This window comes from Apus apus, chromosome 8 (assembly GCF_020740795.1).
Source record: "Apus apus isolate bApuApu2 chromosome 8, bApuApu2.pri.cur, whole genome shotgun sequence".
Classification (NCBI taxonomy): Eukaryota; Metazoa; Chordata; class Aves; order Apodiformes; family Apodidae; genus Apus; species Apus apus.
Window position 1 is genome coordinate 5,248,445 of NC_067289.1, and position 22,495 is coordinate 5,270,939.

Genomic DNA, 22,495 nt, shown 5'->3' on the forward strand with positions numbered 1-22,495 from the left:
GTACCAAAGATAGTACCAAAGTTGCTCAGCAAATCCCAGAGCTGGCACTCAGCTGTAGTTCCTCTAGCTACTGTTCTAAAGTTAGGGGAAATTGCTACAGGGGACGTGCTTATATGGTCATGCAGAAACTCATTTATACAGCTTGGCAAAAACTCCTCCCAGTACCTGTGGTACTGGCAACTCTCTCAAGTCAGGCCTAGCAGTGAAAATCTAAAGGAATTTAAATCCCTTTTCTTTACATTTCTATTTGTCACATAAATGCTGAGGAAGGATTAGGAAAGATTATACTCTTCTTCTCATATGCATTTCAGTTTAAATTATACTGTGTAATGAAGGACACTAAAACGACACGTAATACTTTACCAGTGTGTCAGTAGATTATAAAATAGATCGACCTCCCAAAATGTACTTCCACAACAGAAGCCAAGTCCAGAAATTTGCAGCTGAGGAACTACCACCTGCTTCTCCTCACATGTGCTGAGGGCCCTTTGGCTGGGTTTGTTTATGCTCTTGTTGACAGTGGCTCATCTCTATCTACCACCCCAAATGACAAATATAAATCACTTTGAAATCACTCAGTTTTCTAAAAAAATCAACCTTATATATGGGCTTAAATTGTTACTACACTGTTTTTGTGGATGGAATGAGGCATTTACACTAAGGCAGTAAGAGAATTTATAGGCTCTCTAAAAATGGAGCTGAAGATAAAATGTTTTGTGCAACAAAGGATGTAGAAAAATGGGTATGCAAGGCAGTGGGATGGGGATGAGGCATGATGGAGAGGTTTCTCTAGGCAGGAAGATGGAAGACTGAAAACACAGTATTTCTGTGAGCTAGGATCATCTGTGAGTAAAGTGAAGATGTGTGGTGGTGAGAAATTGATGAGCATGGCTGACTGCCAGCAGATTATTATGATCTCAGAATATTTATGTTTTGTACTAATAATGACAAAATCAGTAACTGTACAATTACATATTTGGATAAATACAAGTGTAAGTGCATCCTGTAACATGGTGAATGGAAATGAAGTATGATTAAAATGACAGCTCATACAGTAATACTGATGCCCAGAAAAGACAGACATGTGGGGAGAATGATAACATAATAAAGGATTAAATAATCTTGATATTTAAAAAGAAAAAAACCCACAAAACTATTAATGAAAACATTCATAAGCAGTGAGAAAAATACATTAACTTTCCATAGCTGCAGAAAACAGATATTGATCAGACAGATGACATTAAGAAGAAAGCAAATTTACTTGTCTGCACTTATAAAAGGCATTCTGGGGCAAAAGAAAATACTTCTCTTATGCCTTGAAGAAGAAATCTACAACTAGGGTAATATCTTCTGTTACCCTGTCTAGAGGAGAAAGATGGGGAGTGTCTGAACAACCAAGAAGGAAGCCAAAAGTTGGAATCATGTCATCTGGATGTGCTAACAAAGTAAATTTGTCACGGCTTCCCATTTGGGCACTGAAATGTGACAATAGCAGGATACTGAACTGAGAAAGATGTCTGAAATTAGGAAGTACTTATTAAAGGGAGAGAGCTACATGAAATAATTACAAAGAAGTACAGAAGAAAACTAGTTAGCAGGATTAGATAAGCATTTGGCAAAAATCACAGTAATAAAGCAGATTTGAAACAGTCATATTCAAAGTCTGGCTGGGATGTCACAGGATGTGATCATCACCTGATGATTACCCTGAAGCGAGATCTAATGTCGGTTGTGACTGCTTGGGTGGGACCTTATCACACCATACAGCTGTGCAGCACAGCTGGGAATGGGAAATCTGCACTAACTTCCTTCCCACTGAAACATTTTTCCTTTTCTCTGAAGAGAGGAGAGGCAGGGCACAATATGAATCTGTTCCTGTTCTGTCTTTTCATGAATGGCAGGATCCTAATATTCCTGTGGCTTGATTCTACAAGGCACTGAGCAATCCCTGCTCTTTTCCACACCACCACCACCCTTCATGGTCCATTACAGGTTTAGGAATGAGCACTTCCATCAGTGGACTAATTCTGTGATGGAAGTTCATGTAAGACTATGCTTACATGACCACACAGTTCTAAGCAAGGCTCAGACCAAGATGCTGCTTTGCACTTCTTCCTAGAAACCTGCAGGACTGAAGCAGTGCAAAATGCAGAGCAACTTCCTAGTCTGCTCAAGATTTATATGGCTTGCTTTGCTCTTAAATCTGTCTTCACAAAGCTTTCTTCAAAGATGATTAACAGATGTTGTCATTAAAAAGTTTGTACTTGCCAACAAATAACACATGGGTCTGCTTGAGAAACAGGGCTGTTTCCACAGCTATCCCTAAGAAGAGATACTTGTGCTAATTGGTAAGGCCTGTGAGAATATGACATTTTAAAGTATCTTCTACCATACACTATTTCCTAAGAGAACGCTGGTTTCCTGAGAATTTGTTTATCTTGTTCATATGAAATAATTTGGATAAACACACATGACCCATTATAATTAAGCCCGTTATGATTAAAGGCTTAAGTGGTGATCTTTTTAGATAACAATTAATTCGGCAAGGAATGACTTACTAGTAACAGAAGAAAACAACACCCCAGCACTAAATAATAGATAGCCACATACCTTAACTGCAGACACAAAATAAAAGTACTAACTGATATGCAGAAATTATACTTAAAGGCTAGAAGGTGACAGACAGAAGGACAGAATTTTCTGATCCACTGAAGGATGACAGACAGCAATCCCCAACCAAAAAATAAATGGGCAGAAAGGATACATACAATGGACCTGGCTGGAATTCACAGACACAGGATCACTTCTGTCTTCACCTACTCAATACACCTGGGAGCCAGGCCTTCTGTTAGCAATTTGGAAAAGCAAAGAGGAGATGGGAATGTACCTTGTCCAGAGGGATCTTTTAAAAGTTATGAACAAGAATTCTTTAAAGATGGTAGCCTGGATATTGATGAAACTATGGGCAACTTACTGTTAGTGACAAAGTAATTTTTTTTCTGGGAGGTGGAAAGGAATGAGTGTTCAGCAGGTTTGCAGAAATTATTTAAAATCCATCTGAGTCTTTTGCAATGCTCAAGGCATGTCTCTCAACACAGAAATTGTAAATACTATTTTCATTCAGGGTTCAAAAAAGTGATAGATGTAGTACATTTTTACTGCATTCTAAATTCAACATTTTAGAGGCTGAGATTGAAATCCTTTCCTCTCTCTCTTCCATGGACCTGTTGTTAAAAGCATGATTGCTCTGCCAAAAAGTCTATGTTTTGAAAGGCTTTTATTCCCTTTTTTATTCCTTTTGTTCTGCCATATGACTGCACACTACGACATGCACTGATGAGACTGGCAGCATTTTATAGCTATAATTTCTGTCTCATCTGAACCTGTTGTAGTAAAAAAGAATATTCCTACTGACTTCACCAACCTCCAAATCAGAGCCTTATTTGGGATGCAGATTTAGCTTCAATTCATGTCTCAATTCACTGTGTATTTCAAGCAAGCAACAAATAGTCGATGCTGTCATGGTCCACTTCTACAAAACAACAGTCAGATGTCCTTGACAGCTTTTAAGTTTCGGAAATAGAAAAAAATCACAGGCTGTACAATTAGAAACACCATCTTACAGATGTGCAGCAAGAGGAAATCCAACTAATCTGATGTTTATTTCTTTAACATTCTATTAAAGCAAAGAAGCTCTGTAATAAGATTACTCCATTTTATCTCTTAATTGTATTCAGATATGCAAAACAGATTTACTGCTAGTGGCTTGTATTCAGTACAATATTTTAAAGCTAATTATGAAACAGCATTACTATTGTCACATTATTCTTACTGTTACGAATCAAGACCATTCTCTAAAATTAATTGTAATTAACTTTTTAATTGGATATAAACCCTACTAAATTCTGAAACAGCTAGTTACATAAATATAATTATTTTAAATCCAGGATGAGATCAGCATAAAATATTTTAATTCAATAGATTGCAAAAAAAGGGCAGATACATTTAGAAGCTATTACCAAAGCCACCTGTAAGTGAAGTCTTGAAAGTATTCAAGTGTTTCTTTTTGAACACCTGAAATCTGCCATTGTCCATGTAAACATATACACACATCCTCCCAAAACAGTGTATTAATAGTTTAATTGTTCATTGAACAGTGGTTAGCACCTGGCTTTTGTTTGTATTATTCCAGATAGAGAGGAAAGCATATTAAAGTATTTACCCTCTCAAGTCCCCAGGGCCCCAAATATCTAGCAGTCTTTTCACTGCTTTTGTATGGAATACAATACAAAAAATAAAATCTAAACAAATTGTTCTAAAATAATCTCATATCAAAGTCTTTCTGCTCAAAACCACTGGTGAGTAGATGGCGAAAAATCTTCACCTGATCTGCTAGCTGCAATTAGTAACTTTAAAAAAATACTGTTATAATATATCAGGCATCTTGATCATATAGCCTGTCAACACAAATTACATTTCAGGTATTTATCACCTGGTACTGCAAACTAAATCTAACATTTTGCACACATTTCAAAGTACACGTTTAAGCTCTGTTTTCCTGAACAAATATTCATGATAGGAACATCAAAAGCCTTGAATACAGACTAATCACAGCTAGTTTGTAAGTCTTAATTGAATATGGGATACCCTTTCCCATGCTCCATTAAGTGCTAAAGGGACAAGGAAGAGGCACTTGTCCATCTCAGCAGAATGAAGCAGAAGTTTAAAAGTTACCCGAGTTCCAGCCATCTTGATGAATATTGTTCTTCAGAACTATTGTACCAGTATTTCATATACTTGCACACCCAAACCAAATTATATTCAAACACAGTATGGTAATTAAAGCAGTTGCATTTTGATGAGCTGAATTGAATGTGAACTTCCAGGTAAGATAAACCAATAATATCAATTATTTAGAAGGAAACACCCTACTTCTTATTGACTTACTATAGCCAGGACTTACCTATGTACTAAGTTGCCAGTATTTTGGTGGAAGTTACGTTAGATTCTGATGCTGATGATATATTATCCAAGTAATTTCATGAATAAATATTGCAAGATGTATTTCTGAGACTACCAAGAAATTTAATTTAACTTGCAGCTCATCACTAGAAAAAAACAATACTTGATGTGTCTTTTCAGGAATATATACTTCCAGAAGCCACCTCTGTTCCCTCTGTTCAGATTATCCTTCAGTATCATTATGCAACCAATAAATATTTATGTTAACACTTAGCACAGTCTATAAGGACATTAATTTTCTATTTATTTGAAGAGGCCACATTACCTAGGAAGGCGCTTCCAGTATTTCTGTGATCTGCATTTCATTGCAGATATCATTCACTCTAAATTTAAGTCTTTTATCTGCACACCAAGTGTTAAATTATATTGGGTTACTGTCTGTACCATTCTATTTTTACTGCAGCTCTTCACAGATGAAGATTCAAATCCTTTGAATTTAGTAGGATTTTGACAGTAATTCAAGCAGTGAAAGTCTTAGCTCTGTCCACCTAACTGTGACATCAATGAATTTCTAAGCTCTGCATGTGCCTGTATTTACCTGCTGTGTGAATCCTGTCCCCAGATCCTTGACAGCCATCCTCATCATCACAATCCCCGCTTGACTCCATCTCTTCACTTCTTCCGCCCCCACTGCCAGCATCTCGGGAAGCCCATCTTTCCAGTTTTAATTTTGTCTTCTCAGCATCCAGCTAAAATGGAAGAAGAGAGAAAAAACACAATGTACACAGTTCCAACAACTGGTGACCAGACTGGGTTTATGAAGCAGCAAACACTTTCTCATTCACTTTCAAAAACTGCTCCTCAAGTTGGTTATTTTTTCTGGCAGTGACACATTTTGGAATAACAGACTACACCATCATTTTTTCTCCACCACAGATGACCAGGGACACTTATTATATCAAACTTCTAATTGAAAACACCATATCTGCCAGTATCATCACAGGGAGCTCTAGTCCTGCAGCTTTTCCTCACACAAAGCACAGTTTGGAGATCACTGGTTGATGTCGGTACAATCTGCCAGCTGAGTACTTATTTTGAGTGATTTACAATTGAAGTCCACAACATAGTTGACAACCTTTCAAGAGCTGAGAATATTTGCTACTTTTCATTATGTTCACTTGGAAACCTTGGCCCTGGATACATTTTTTTAAATGGTGTCATTTAAGATGCCTGTACCAACTGCAAGTTGTTAATTAAATTTCACTAGAAATATATTTCTTGGACTGAGTATGGAATAAGAAAGCCTTTTTAAAAATGAATCTAAATGTATCACAATGGGTCACACTTGCTATAGCAACATACTTACTCCCCAAACTTATCTTTTTGATCTTTAGAGAACTCTTTCTCCTTCTGTCACCATGAACAGTTGCCTACTATTAGCTCTGTGGGAAGAAATCACCCTTCAGTTCACAGGTAGTCCGAAACAACTGAAATATACATTTTCAGTGAATCTAAAGCCAGCCTACTCAGGGAACAACAGAAAGAGCACTGTTTGGGAAGAAATCAAGTAACTGGCCTAGACTAAGACATTCTGTTATAAGGGATTCCTCAAAGAAGGGTGGTTCAGGAGCAACCTGAAGCAGTCCCCCACACCTGAGAGGAGCACGTACTCACTGAGGCACATGGCACCTCTCCTGTTGGAGCTGTGCCACTTTAGTACAACATTTCAGAACCAAGGTGCTCTGCTTTCCTCGGTGGCCACCTGTGGAGAATGGCCCGTCTTCTCCCCACACATAAGACACTGTCAGTTCGCAACACCACCCTCCTCAATGGCTTGTATTTGTTGTTGCTAGTGCAAAGGATGCTTCAGGGTATTAGAGAAGGTGACACAGCTTCTGCAGAGAAAAGCCCCAACACTCAGCTTCCCTTACAGTGCAGGAATAGAGAAGTTCCCTGACTCAGAGTGGATTGTTTCACACCCAGGGTGCCCTGGTTCTTCTGAGTTTCCATTCCCCCATACCTATCACCCCCATTTTCCAAGTGACTACCAATATTTTCTGAATCTTGTTGGAGAATTACACTGGAGGGTGTTGGGTTTTAACTGATGGGAAGACCTGATCCAGTGTTTCTAATAACTTCCTTCACATTGCTGAAACTCAACCTACAATGCAAATGAACATTGTTTTGAAAGGCAGCAGCTTGTCTGTTTCCTTTTCAGAGATATAAAAAACTCATTCATGTTAGTTCTGCCTCTATGGTATGAGCAGGTATGATTAGGGCCTGTTATTCTGGTGATGTGGAAATATTTAACCAAAGGAAAAGACTTTGTAATGCTTCTCAAACAAAGTTGGTCGGATTCTGGATCTATCCCATATTCTGCAGCAAAATGATCTTCCCCCCCAAAGTACTGTAGCTCCATTTCAGGTTTTGTGATCGGCTTTAGCCTGGAGGACTGTGATTATTCTTGGTACTGAGCAAAATGTATTTTGAAATGTAGCTACTTTGAAGATTCAAACAAATTTCACACTAAAAAGGAGGTGGGCTGGGAGCTGGAGGAGGAACTGGAGCACAGGGCAAATACAACTGTATTAACTGGGTTGAAAGGAGGATGAGGGATGCAGCAATTCCTTCATAGTGGGAAGCTTTGTGTCATAGTCTCCTTCAGACACTGTGAGCTGCCACCCTCCACTCGGGGGCTGATAAATGATTGGATGAATGCAGCAGAGATCCTGTTCCATGGAACAACAGACGCCAACTTCTAGATGGTAGAAGTCAGGAACATTTTTATCCTTTCACTGAAAAGATCTGTTTGCTCATTCTGAAGACATAAATAACTTCACACTGCAGTGGGAAGATCAGGAAGTGGGAGGAAAGGGTATGGACTCTGGTAGGGAAGTGCATGAAACACTCTCAAATTGTTACTGCATGACTTTTTTATAAACAAGTTGCTTAATGTTGAGCCTCATTATTCACAGGCGTAAAGTCTGATGTCATGGCAATAAAAAACAACATTTTGCTTAACAATTGGAAAAATTTGCCTACGAGGGAGAACGATAACAGTTCTTTCACAGATTTATTGTGTCCTGACCATGTGAGAGAAGGCTTGTTCTTTCTCAGTTAGAATCCCTCAGAATGAAAAGAAATGACTAAGCACTGAACAGAATGGATGCAGAAATTAATAAAAGCTTTTGTTTGCCAGACAAAGCAAAAATATTTATTGCCTCTTAAGGTACTCCTTCTTTCAAAAAATTTTATTTAATTCAGAGCCCATGGCTCAATCCTGACCTCTGCTCAAAACAAGTAAATACTTGAACCATCGCTTTCTTGGACAAAAGCCAAGAAACAAGCTCAGCTTTTCAACATGGTGTCCTGCACCATTTTGCAGACTTCTGGGTTCTTAATGCCTTCTCAAAAAGAGGTCAGCTGTAGCCCAGATATGCATCTCCTGCCCATATTAGTGAAGGCATACCCAGCTACTTCTTGGCTTGCTAGTAGAGAGGGCCATCAAACTACACAGAACCCTTACATACAAATTCAACATAATCACATTCAATTCAACGCTGCTGTGACCTACCAACCCTTTTCACCTTGTATATCCTTTCCCATCCTCTCCCAATGATTTTTCCATCTCTGGCTCCCATTCACCTAGAACAACGGAACTGAGCCCAACTTTGTGCAGAGTTAATGGTTTACCCATAAAAACCCATATAGTAAACCCACTCCAGCAGCTGAAATAGGACATTTGTCCTTTGGACACCATCAAGACTTTAGAGAGACCATTTTTAGTGCAACAGCAAAGCACGCACCAGCATTTCTCCATCTCCTTTTTTCATAGAATCAGAAACCCTACTCAAAGGTCTGAGACTGCACTGAAATAGCACAGACAGCACCAGGATGGACTAGAACAATGGAGCTTTTGGAGATCATAATGAAAGACATTAACCTTCACTTTTTATTAAGCTCTGCTTGGTCCAGAAGACAGATGTGGACAAGGAACACCTGTAATGCTTTGTGGCTAGGGGACTGAGGGGTCTCTGACAGATGAGCTAAAGGTCATATGAAGGCATCTTTAGAGATAGCCATGATCTGTTAAAAAGCCTGAACAGTTTTCCTAGCTGCTGCCACCAATCACTAAAACTTTCTGCTTCTGCACAGATGGCTCTAGAAAGAATCACAGGTCCTTGCCCATTTTTAACACTGGAGATCAGAGACTGGAGTCAGTCCTGGCATTTCTATTATTGCTTAAAACCCACTGACTTACACTCTGCCTGCTAATGCATAATGCCAACCAGCCATCTCTGGCAACTCTGCACAATAGTTCCAGCCTGGAGTTCAGTGATGTCATGCTTAGAATTGATGCTTTTATTAAACAATTACGACAATTTCAGGCTGGGCACTGGTCCTTGTATCTTCACCTTCCCAAAGCAGAAGGTATTTGCTGCCTCAGACTCCAGAAAATACTGGAACCTTAACAAATTAAAAATTAAGTCTTCAAGTTTTTCCACATCTGAAAGACTTTTTTTTTTTTTTTTTTTTTTTTTAACTCATGAAAAAGTTTTATAAATAGATCAATAAGGTTTATACAGCCCAACTGAAAACCAACTCCAATCAGAAATTTGCCAAATGCAACAGCCTTTGGATCAGGTTCGTAAACCTCTGAAGGGTTTTTGGGAAACTATACAGTCCTTCTGTGGGAAAGCTTTCTGTCTGTATCTGATTCAGCTGAAAGGTAAAAATCACATACTACTACTATTCAGCTCTCAGTCAGATACAGGTGACTATCTTAATGCATTTTATGTATTTCAGCAAAGGTGCCAACCTTAAGTGACATTACACAACAAAAAGTCTGCTGATGTACAGTTCTACAGAGAAGAAAGAAGTCGTATGAGAATGCTTGTTTTCTTCCTCTCCTATTAATACTTAATAATATTAATGCAGTGTACACAAGCCCAGGTCACATAAAAGAGTCCTTCAGAGGCTTCAAAGAGTTCGTAAGACACAACCCCTGAGCTTACTACCACGAGGCTAACTCTAATCCTTACCCTCACCACAGGTGTGTTCGAATATAAATTTATTCTCACAATTTTTCAGGAAGGCATCTTCCAGTCAAATACTTCCACACATTAATTAAATATTAACTGTGGAGCTCCATGAAAACTATTTGATTAAAGTGCGAATCTCAATCCATTTCACCAATTACTCTATTTTCTGAGGGTCATATATGCATGTATATCTGAGGGGATAACTCCAAGCTGTAGGATAATAAACTCATTTCATCAGAAAATAGGTTTTAAAATTATATTTTGCACCACAGTTTCAGGCTTTTCAGGTCACTGAACACAACAATGAAAATCGAAGAGAATACACTTCTTGAATAAAGCCACTTAAAGGTTGTGTGCTTGGAATATTCAGAGACAAATCTCATACAATAACTGTTTCCGGGGGGATTAGCTAATTACGTTTCTATATGATGGATTGCAGTGTGAATTTTTTTCCTCTTTAGAGATGACTTTGAGGTGAAACCTGACTTTTGTCCACTCGTCATGTGAGCACACATTATCTTACTTGTTGGTGTTCTTACAGTAAACAAAAAATGGCTGATTATACACTGCACTTAGAAATCAAGCTAAGCATGATCTTTTCTCAAGGTACTTAAGCAGTTGCCTTTTAAAAAGTGCTTTGGTGACATAAATATGACCTGCAGAGACAAAGCATTTTGCCAGCTTATGCACAAATAATGTACACAGCATAATCTTGAAGAGAGACATAAATGACTAAATCCTTCCATTCATTTTTTTCAAAAATAAAAATAAAAAATCCTTTCTAAACTATTATTAGGTCAGAGATGACTACAACTGAAAAGACAATGTGCCTTTGTTTTTAGTCTATTATATACATTTTTTGTTAGAGACTGACATACTGCTTTAGGCATAAAGCTGCATTTTACTGGTGCCTTGTGACCAAGCAGATGTTCTGTCATTTCACAAAACAATAGCAGCACAACACATTTTAGACATAACTGCCATATATATATATGTTTATTCCAAGTGGGTTCTCTCCTTCAAGATAACATTTATGGTTAATTTTCCTCTACATATGCTCTTAACTCCTTTCTAAAAATATCTGGCAATTGCTTCTGCTTTCTCTTTTCACATTTATCTAGCATTTATGTATTACAGCATAAATAAACAAAATGAACTTATTTGTCTTCAATTTTGTCAAACATTTCCTTTTCTTTGCTCTTCCTTTATCTCTATTTCACAGAAATCCAAAAGGCCCAATGTATTAGCCTCCTTCTGGTCTCTTCAGAAGTCGTACAATTCCAGGAGGTTCAACCACTCAACTCTTAAATCCTTTTTTAAGTGAAAGAAAACAGACATCTATCATTCTGGAGCAACTGACACCCCCAGAAGGTTTCCTTGTCCAATATTTATTCAGATCTTTACAATGACCTTTGCATAGCACATCTTGCTTTAAAAGTGACCCGTACAATATTAGAATATTTTAACTGAACAGCCATACATAATTTATACAACGTGGCTCAGGACTGGCAAAGGTTTTAGAATATTTTTCACATACCTCCTGAGAAGACCTTCTTCAGCTAGGGAACTGGACCAATATTGGTAGATTCCTTTGTTTTATGTGTTTCTTTCTAGCCTAAGTACCTCATGTTTACTTACACGGACATTTTTATGCCTTGTCTATGCCAATGCTTCTCGTATACGTACATTTAAAAGCCAAGGGGGGAAGACTCTCTTTGAGCACACGGCAACATGCAGAGTGCAAGTCTCGGAGTACGTGACCACCAAGAGGGGCTGACAGCCTCCTCTCCTCTGCCCCAGTATACCTCCACTGGAGCTCTACACTACATTTTGCAAGTTCTTCCCTTTGTTTTACCAACAAGTTTCTCCAGTTGCCGAAATGGCCCATGCCTAGAATAACCATGCCAGGTTATTCTAAGCCACAACAACACACACATCTCTCCCTCTCTATTTGTTCCTGACCATGCAGCTCCCCAGATAAATATCACAAGTCTCTGGTTGAAGTTATCCTGCAAAGATGATGAAGAATTTACACTTGAATGTTGAGTGCAATTCTGAGTACTTGAACTATAACTCAAATGTTGATGCAGGTGTTACCCCCTGCCCCAGCCTCACTGGGCCCAGGTCCACAAGCGTGGAAGGCAAAAGTGCTAAACTGTGGCAAGCAGTCCCCATCACCTCAGGGCTCTCTGTCACCTCAGGACAAACAGCAGCAGTCCCCATCACCTTAGGGCTCTCTGTCACCTCAGGACAAACAGCAGCAGTCCCCATCACCTCAGGGCTGTCCCTCACCTCAGGAGGAATGGCTGCAGTCCCCATCACCTCAGGAGGAACAGCAGCAGTCCCCATCACCTTAGGGCTCTCTGTCACCTCAGGACAAACAGCAGCAGTCCCCATCACCTCAGGGCTGTCCCTCACCTCAGGAGGAATGGCTGCAGTCCCCATCACCTCAGGAGGAACAGCAGCAGTCCCCATCACCTCAGGACAAACAGCAGCAGTCCCCATCAACTCAGGGCTGTCCCTCACCTCAGGAGGAATGGCTGCAGTCCCCAGCACCTCAGGAGGAAAAGCAGCAGTCCCCATCACCTCAGAGCTGTCCCTCACCTCAGGACAAACAGCAGCAGTCCCCAGCACCTCAGGCCTGTCCCTCACCTCAGGACAAACAGCAGCAGTCCCCAGCAGCTCAGGGCTGTCCCTCACCTCAGGAGGAATGGCTGCAGTCCTCACACCTCAGGAGGAATGGCTGCAGTCCCCAGCACCTCAGGGCTGTCCCTCACCTCCTCAGAAGGAACAGCAGAGGCCTGGCAGAACACAGACAGGACCCTGCAGCAGGAACACAGTGGCCTAAGGATTCCTTAGGATCACTGTATGTTGTTCTGGAAATGACATACCTACTTCTAATAGGGTTTATGTATTGATTTTCATATTCTGCTTCATTCTAGAATCCTTTAGTTCAAATATTTTAATTATTGGCATACTCCCCTAATTAGTTTCTGAGCATCTTCAGTACAAGCTGTATGTCTTTTGAGAAGGTTAGGACACACTTCCTGACTTTATCCATATTTTTCAAGCCAAAGAGCTGATGTAATTGGTGTTTTTATTTGTTTTGGTTTGGTCTTTGTTCCCATTACATCACTAAATACTCCTTTCCAAAGCAGAATCTGTATTCTTACAATGGATTTAGCGTCTTATGGTTTCTGTGGAAGTCTCCTACAACTAGTCCTTTATTTTCTATATGTAACATTTCCTCCTAATTTTATAGCCCTGACTTCTCCATATACACTTTCTAATCCTCTGTTCTTGATGCTCTGTATTTGCCTAGGTCTGGTTTTACCTGTGATTTCTTTTTGTCCTCCCAGTTTATGCAGATTGACTTCTAACACTCTTATTTTTATTGCCAGACAACACACTACATACTTAAGGATCCAGTTTAATTTATACTTGAATACTTTTCATTTCCCCTCTGTGTCCTTCCTCTAATATGACTGTTTCCTTCTAACTTCCCACACAGGCCACTGTAGATCTATAGCCCACAGCAGAGAAGCTAAAAGGAGTAATTTCTGTCTCAGCTGATTACAATTATAATAGTATCATTGCAGCAGGAATCTAAGATAGTTTTCAGGGATTCAACCTTTTTATGTTTATGGTTTCTGTTTTTCAACTGTTTATTAAAGGTAAGTGTACTTCTAGAACAGTGCTAGCACTACAATCTGCTTAATAAACATATAATTAAATTACACAAGCTACATATTTTCTCATCTTTACTGATTACCTTGTGAAGAAGCAACAAGAATATGCACCCACAGAATTTTATCACTATTAGCAAAAGCTTCATAATAACGGTTCAGGTAAAGTTTCTCCTAAAAAGTATTGTGAATGATGTAAAGTGAGCACAAATTTAAAAGACTTATTAGAGTTAATACTCTGTTTTAACCAAGCACAGCAGCTATATAAAGCAAATTATCAGAATTTTATTTTAATTCAGTAAGTCCAGTGGTTCAAAGAAGCAAGCAGATACCTCTTGTTGATAGAATCACAGAATGGTTTGGGTTGGAAGGGACCTTAAAGATCATCTAGTTCCAACCTCCCTGCATGGGCAGGGACACCTCCCACTAGACCAGGTTCCTGCAAACCCCATCCATTCTGGCCTTCAACACTCCCTCTTTAATGATGTCCTATCTTTAGTGTTCGGCTGGATCTTTTCAGTATTATGGGATACCCCAAAGAAGGTATTTCTGACCTGATGTCTAGTGTGCCTTAGACATACACCTTGGGTTAGTTCCTGCCACAAGCACAAATTTCACCTTTAGACAGTTAGCTTAGAGTAGTCTATTCCAAAAATAAAATCTACTTTTAAAATTGCAGTACAATATGTATTCTGAAAATAGAGCATATGGCTCAAAAACCTGCCAGTTATGCTAAGACCTTCTGCATCTTGTTCAGATTTAAAAAAAAAACCAAAAAAAACCCCAAAAAGGTAAGCAATGGTAGTAAAAACACAAGGTAAGCATAGTAATTATTGGTGAAGAGTATGCAGGAGTTGCTTACAAAACATCTTTGACTATTCAGAATACTTTACTTCTAGGATAGTGGCTATTTGATACAGCAGCTTCAGAGGCAGAGGGTTACTGAGTGTGACAACGAGGACAACGTAATGACAACATCCCCAGTTCTTGCCATGTGGCCCCTTCCAAGAAAAACATGGGCCACAGCATCTCCAGACGCGTTTGCACGGCATGTGTGCACATATAGGATGCATGATGGTGCTATCACCAGTGGAGCTGCACTGCTTTTTTGTAATCATCACAATAATTTGATGGACCAGAAAACACAATTCCCTGCAAGGGTGAGTGGCTGGGAGATGAACACAACCATCTCTGCCACACTGAGATACAAAGGCACGACGCCAGAGATGGCAAGAACTGCCCCTGTGCTCTCACAAATCCGTCTGCTCTACATTGCTTGCAACACTATCCCTCCATACTTGGAAAGGAGGAGCTTTAAGTGGGATAACTTTTGCAGGGGGTTAATAAAACAACCCAGAAAAAATGAAGAGTGAAGAGTCTTCTGTGAAAGACTGTAGCTTGCTCTTCTTAACACAAAGAAGACTGGGAGAATATAATTACTGTCTACAAATGTATTTAGCCTTCCCCTTAAATGTGGAGAGATCTCTGAGAATGAAACTAGTGCAGAAATAAAAAGAAGGAAAACAAGCTTTTTTTAACTATCAGAGTTATGAATTTCGGGAGTGGCCTCCCAAGAGGAAGATGGGAACAAAAATTCTCAAGCATTTGCAAGCCCTGGCTGAATAAATTAGTGAATAAAGTTGGCTGTGATGTCAATGAGCTCTATGTGGTATTTCAGGAGGTTTCTTCCAGACTTCCATCCTGTGTCTCTACACTCTGCTAGTTTCCAATATTAGGAAACTGATTCATAACAAAAAAAAAAATCACAAACCAGAACCACCCCCATTAGCCATTACGAGTGTTATTTCCTTGCTTGTCTGCTTTCTAGATGGTAAAATTGTGTCATACCAAATTATGTCCTTTCTTCTAGGCTAAGAATGAATCCTCTTAGCTGTGCCTGAAGTAAAAATGTGGCTTAAAAATGTATTAATTATTGCTGGGGCTTAACATGGTTTACAAATGTCCTGTTTAAGTCAGAGCTCTGACTCATGAGGTTTGGACTTCTAATAATAGCCAAGAACTTTCTGTCTGATCAGACTTGGCAAGTGTGAAATGAGAAGTGCCAGCAATCAGGAGGCTGGTCGCACACCATCAGCCCCTGAATGGCACCCTTCTGATAAGCTGCATATTTCTACCACTTAACTGAGTAAACAGTGGCCAATCCAAATTGTCTGAGGAACAGAGCCAGTCTTTCTCCCAGTCCTTCTCCTTGCTTTGTACTCAAGACAGCAATTACCTTCTTTATTTACCAAAGGAAATGTTCATGACATGCTCCAGTGCATGTTAATTTGGTTTCATGTTCTTGGGTAATTATCTGTTTTCAAGCTCTGTGTTGGTGAAGATCATTTTCATAGTATAGAAGTTTGACATTTCATTGGAAAGACTTGTGAATAATCAAAGCCCTCATTATTTGGTAGTGCTCAACAGACCCAGGCTTTGGATTTTATGTTTCATGTTAAAACATGACAGAAGCAGTGGTCTGTTTAGTCTCCTCTACACGAAATCCCAGCAACTAAGCACAAAAATAAAATATGGAACAAAATATGGAAAATATGGTAAGAAGATGGATAATGATGTTTGTCATCCATTTAACATGTACTGCTGTGGGGAGAAAAATCACAAATTACCTCTTACGTAAGCTTTAATAACACTGAAATCAAACCCCACATTTAAAACCAATCACACTGACTCAGTGCCACCAGACTGCTCTGAAATCTTGCATATCACATTTCTACATGTGTTGTATTATTTAGAAGGTGCCACATATGTACAGAAAGGATTGGAGCCTACGCTGCTATGAATCAGCAAACTAAACTCTGTGGAGCTGCTCCAATGTGTTCCACATGAAGGGCTAGCCCAGACTGTTGTCGTTTGGGAAAGTATGATGTTGTACTGACACAGAGAAATGCATTTCATGTTGCATGAATCTGACAGAGGAAAAGACTCTCCAGATGTTTTACTTGCATGGTTGTGTGGTAACATTTCAGGCCATATGATTGAATGGTTTTGCTAAGTCATTTTTATTCAAAAAGGAAGAGAAGAACAGCTATTTTCTGCCAGCAGCAGCAGCCACTGAAGCCTTTATTCTACAGCTTTCCTCTTCATTGGTGGCTTCTCATGGAAGTTCTCTGATGTCTCACAAAGACAGAACACACTGTTTTCACTGATAAGTCTCTCTCCTCTACTCACAGAACTCAGGATTTGTTAAATATGGCTAAAATTGGCTAAAGGGTTAAAAATATGTGGAGCGAGTGTCAAGGCTGACAGGCAGGGAGGGACACAGCAGAACACATTATATAGGCTGTGTCTGTTTATGAAGCTATGTTAAAACACGATGTAAGGGAAAACAACCAACCAGCACCAGCAGATCAGCAGCAGCATTTCTGGAGAGCAGAAAGTCTTGCTTTGCCTGACAGATGTCCCCTTGAGGGTTTCAATTCTGTTCAGGCTTGGATCAGGCATGGTAGGTGGAAGAAGGTCAAGGCATTGGTCTTTGTGAACTATCATCTGCTCCTATTGCCTTCTCAAGAGCCACTAACAAGATCATCTGATCACAAAGATCAAAAGCTCTTTTGTGGTACACCTGGGAAACTGATAACCACATTTTCCTGTACTGTATATACCTATAATCCCGGGTTGGGAACTGGCCCACATTTACCAGAGACATAAAGTGGCTTTGAAAGTCTTTCTTTATATCTGATTCACACTATATAAAGAAACTGCTATTGCCAGGGAGAGGACTGAAATGTTCAGAACAGGGCTCTATACTTATGCCACCAGCACTTCACTGCAGAAATAATTTAAGCTGTTTCAGCACATACATTCAACACTTCTTTGTCCTGGTGTTTTACACCTGCATTTTACATTTATTACTTCCGAATGTTTTCCCTACAAGTGACAAAGTTCACATTTAATCCATTAGAATAATTTCCACTGCAGAATTTATTGAGATTTCTGAAATTTCTCCATTCTATTTTTAACCTCACCAAAAATGCATTTTTATTCAATTAAAATTTAAACAATCATCCTCTTTTCTTGAACAATGATTCCAAATTAGTTACTACTCTTATACAGCTCTCTAGACCATATATAAATTTCAAGCAGTGTTCAAGAAGAGCAAAGAAAAGAGGCCAGCTCTATGAAAAACAAGAGAGAGATCTGGACTGGGGCTGGCTTCTGTTATTGCAATGAGACCTACTTTGGAATAGAAACCTCAGCAAAATGACCCGAGAACTACCACTGAGACAGCCAGTGTGAATCAAAACATTCCACTGAAACACTGGTTTCCCACTTCTCAGCAAGATGCTTCTGCTCCCCGTTTCATTTGTACTTAAATCCTTCTTGCCAGCTCCTCTTCACTGCTCACTTGTGACCCATCACTCATCTCTTTTTTCACCTTCTTGTGGAAGAGCATCCTCTTTCCTGCCCAAATACGGTCATCAATTCAGCTGACTGTGATGATTCTTGGCCACTTCTCTGAATCTTTCTTTATGCAGAGGATTCTCAGTGGAAACCAGGAGGAACCAAACCCAGCGATCTCACCACTGACCATCAGCAAGTTTCCCCACAGCCTGGCAGCTCTCAGATGAGCTAGTCAGCAACACATTGCTCTGGATGGGAAATGTGGAATGGAAAAGCTTGGACATTTTCACCAGTTGGTATGTTATTCAGGAACCATTAAGATGGCTCCAGAAAAGCTCACATTCTGCTTGGGAAGCAGCCCACATGGGCTTCCTGTCCTGCCACACTGCTGGCTCTGGCCTCCTCTGACTGAGGGGAAGAGAGATGAACAGTGTCAAGTGCTGGCACTTTGTACCAAAGTCCTGCTTTACTACCCCTTAATCATGGCCTGAAACTGCAGCAAGTACCAGTAAACACACACACGGATAAGCTGTTGCTTTAGAACAAAAAGCTGAAAGAGACACAGGAGGTCAGAACTGACAGCAAACACTGCACCAATATCAGCATTCTTTTCTGACAAGGAGCTACCACTGAAATGAAGAACAAGTTGTGGCATGTCTCATTTACATACCAGCTCAGAACAGCCTTGATTGCTGTTCAACCCGACAAGGGTTCATGCGTTCACATGCAGCTCCGGAAGGTACAATTATTTATGATGACAAAGGATGACCTAAGCAAAGAAAAGCAGGCTCTCATGCACTTGTCTTCTCATCCGATGTGTGAGCAATCACATTACACAGCCTTGATTGTGCCTTGGGCATTTTCCTAACCATGAATCATGAACTACAAGGTGGAGATGGCACAAAGAGACTAAGAAGATTTTAACTTCTAGCACACCTCAGCTGCCTCTTGGCTTCCCCTCCTTCCCAAGATCCGAGGCACAGGCGTGCAGAGCTCCGAGTGCCCATCACTCCAGCAGCCATGTGCACACACACACACAGCCTGAAACCCAACTGGAAACTAACAGAAGGCCCTAAAGAACCACTGGCATGACAGCTGTATTTGGGGGAGTTGTTTGGTCTGGGTCTTTTAAGAATTTCTGAGGTAATACAGTTATATTTAGCTGCCGAAACATAACATGAAGTATAGCAAGAACCCCCGTTGTGCATTTGGTCATCTGACACTAATTATGCATAAAAAAGAAGGAATCTATCTTTAGTTTAACTTCAAAGACAAGACTATGCTTCTTGCTGTCAAGAAGGTATGATGTTCAGTGATTACAAATGCAGGGGCACATACCTGGTGGGGAATCGGAGGCAGCTGGAAAGGTTCAGCCACACTAATGTTTCCTCTTCCTCTTTTCTCTTGCTAGTGTGTACGTAATGGGCAGAGTAATGTTATTTACTCAGATTACTCTGATGTCCTGAGCAATTTATGACCAAATCAAAATCTGCTCACTGATTTCAGCAAAGGTCCTCTCCAAGTTTTTTCTCTCCTTAATCCCAAGCCCTTCCCATGTTGTTACAGTGTAACCACAGAGACACGGTAAACAACACACACACACAGGAACACAAAAGGAATGATCCTACAAGCCTATATATTTAGGAAAGCAAGTAAAAAGCCATTGTGGAAATCATCTAAAGCTCTACCTCCACTAAAAAGCTCTCTGCTGTGCTTTATGGCACCTTCCCTAGAGCTCACCAGGGCTTGTGTATGCCTGTAAGCTCTGCAGAGACTGCCTACTCTACTGGATCTATTACCATGTCACAGTGCTGTTCTTAGCTGGTCCCTTACTGCTTCTGTAATTAACATGATTATTCATGACAACTAAGGGGATATCCCCCTCCTTTTTGTTCTTGCATTACTATACAGAGAGTAGGGTGGCCTGTTTGTTTTCTGTGCTGGGTTTTTCTTTTTAAGTCTGATCCATCACCTCTCCACTAGTGCATGTGTTTACATCAGAAAAATAATTGCCATTTTAATTAGGGGAATGGTGGTTAATTGGGCCCATGTTACAAATTCTGTTTCCTCTTACCCCTTTTCATCTGACACACTTTTACTACATGTAAGTTACATCATGACTATATATACATATTGCAGATCTTACTGTGAATATTTAAATATATGGTATGCTAATTGTCATTCACTTCAGATGTTTTTTGTTAAAAGACATGGCACTGTGGAATCATAATGAAGGACCTACTTGTCAAATTTTATCTTCAAGGAGGCTTGGATTAATATGAAGCACACAGCTGAGGTATCTGTGTTTTGAAGTGCTTGAGAGACTTTTTTAATTGCCACAATCTGTTGTGCCTCTCACATCTATTTGTGACGGTGTTCAGCATGGTGTGTGTTTTGCTCATGAGCTATTCTGTCTCGCAATGAAGTAATGTTTTGTCTTGTGTCAGATATTAGAGCCACTGATATATAAATGTTTAAGAATGGGAAATGAAAGACTGAATACTAACAAAAGAATGAAAGCAGTTATGACAACTGTTATTAAACATTCTAAGGTGGTGTTTTATTATTTTATTATTATGTTTTGTTTATCTCTCTTCTGTTCATTAGCCAGGAGCCCTGGAGTTTTCTTTCAACAGATTCTCTAGTCTAATTCTTTCTAGATAAAGGCAGCTTATTACCACCAAGTAAACAGTGTTCCTATGGTGTATGTCCATATGTTTTATATATTCTTTCTTTGGATCCTCAGCGGATGTTTTACATTAGTGGCATCTTTAAAAAATTCCCATCTTTCAGATGTCACTAAATGTTCTTGATACAGTGGAATACACAGCAATAATCGATTACTCCCTCTGATTCTTTATGTATTCTATTAAAAGTGAGAATTTATCTCAGGACATGGTTGCAAATACCTTTGGAGTAGAAAACTTACTTAAGTGTGACACTTTGTATTAATAATAAATCATACATGTGTTACCTTCACAGTAATCTAACACTTATAATAAATGACCAGTGCAGAGCACACCAAGTCACTCGTGACTTGCCTTATTATTTTTAAGGAGAGAATAACTGACTGAAGCAACCATATTTTGCTACAGCTGTTGTGAAATCGCCCTTCTCCCTGCTACACTTCTCCCAAATCTTTCTGACTAGTAATACACATCCCAGACATACACACTGGGGCTTCTCAGCAGACACTCATGCCAGCTCTTTATTCCATCTCTGCCATGCTCCCACAGGCTCATGTCACCAGTCCTCTCTCACAGCACTCTGGGGTTAGTACTTTCCCCTTTACCTGATCTCACATAGACACTTTGTTCTGCTCACTTAACCCGTCTGAAAAGCCTCCATTGCTGCATTCTGCTTGTCATATCTACTTGGACTGCTGATCTAAAGTTGCTGCCTTCATTAACTTTTTTGTACTATAACTCCCTTTGTGTACTGTCCTCTAAATTGAGATGTACCTGATAACTGGAGCACAAATTAATCTTACTTAACTCTCTGGAAATAAGTGCAGCTTGCAAGATTAGAACCAAACTACTCTCAGGCTGCTCATTTTCAAAGATTGTATTAGTCAAGAGTTTTTTTAATATCTCATTTAAGTGCCAGAATGGCCAATATAAGGTAAGGGATAATGATCTACCTTCAGAAGTGTATTTAATATTTAATAATCCATGATCACTATTTAATTTGGACCAATCCCATACTGTATGCTGTAGAAGTCTCTCTACTGTTCCACATCTGTTAAATATTTTAGATATTTTAGCTTTATATTTATGTAGTTGAGATGGAGTATAATAAAGCCTGTTAAAATCAAGAGTGTATGAAGTTATATTGGATATTCTGAGAAAGACAGATTTAGCAAGCTTAATGGAAACCATTCACTCCTCTATTGAGATGTCAGATTTGTTTCTCACAGTTTTGCACATTATGTTTAACTCAGTTCTTTCCATCAAAGGGAACTGATGTCTTCTAGCACCACATTCAGACATGGTTTCCTTCTTAGGTCCAACTTCTCCAGAATAAATTAATACAACAGACAGCAGCACGCACATGAAAAAGATCATTCCACGTGCAAAATGACATACCTACAAAAATGTAAAGAAGCACAACTTACTCTCTACATATACTGGAATTTTCCTGACTTCCTCCTGGGGATATTGTTAACACATTGCCATTATGCCTCAAACTTCTTCATATGATTTTTCTAAACCTGTAACCAGTCAGGAATGGCAGGCTGATTAACACCACAGTGATACATCATTTAATGCTCCACCCCATTTTCAGCAACCTCTTCCATAAAACTTAGTTATCATTAGGTGGATGGAGCATTACAAATATGTCTCTATAATTAGGCTTCTGTCCAGAATTCTCTGCTGCCAGTATTTTCTCTAAAATTGAAGCTTTCATCCTCAAGAAAGACACCTGCCATCAGGCAGGACACCT

General features: G+C 39.5%; 1 protein-coding gene across 1 annotated transcript in view; it reads right to left on the minus strand.

The window, feature by feature from the left end:
• Positions 1 to 22,495, minus strand: part of LOC127387877 (glypican-5-like) — a 349,409-nt gene that overhangs the window by 93,923 nt on the left and 232,991 nt on the right. Inside the window, exon 8 of the mRNA XM_051626736.1 lies at positions 5,561 to 5,711. Coding sequence (XP_051482696.1) covers positions 5,561 to 5,711 — 151 coding nt within the window. The remainder of the gene's footprint in view (positions 1 to 5,560; positions 5,712 to 22,495) is intronic.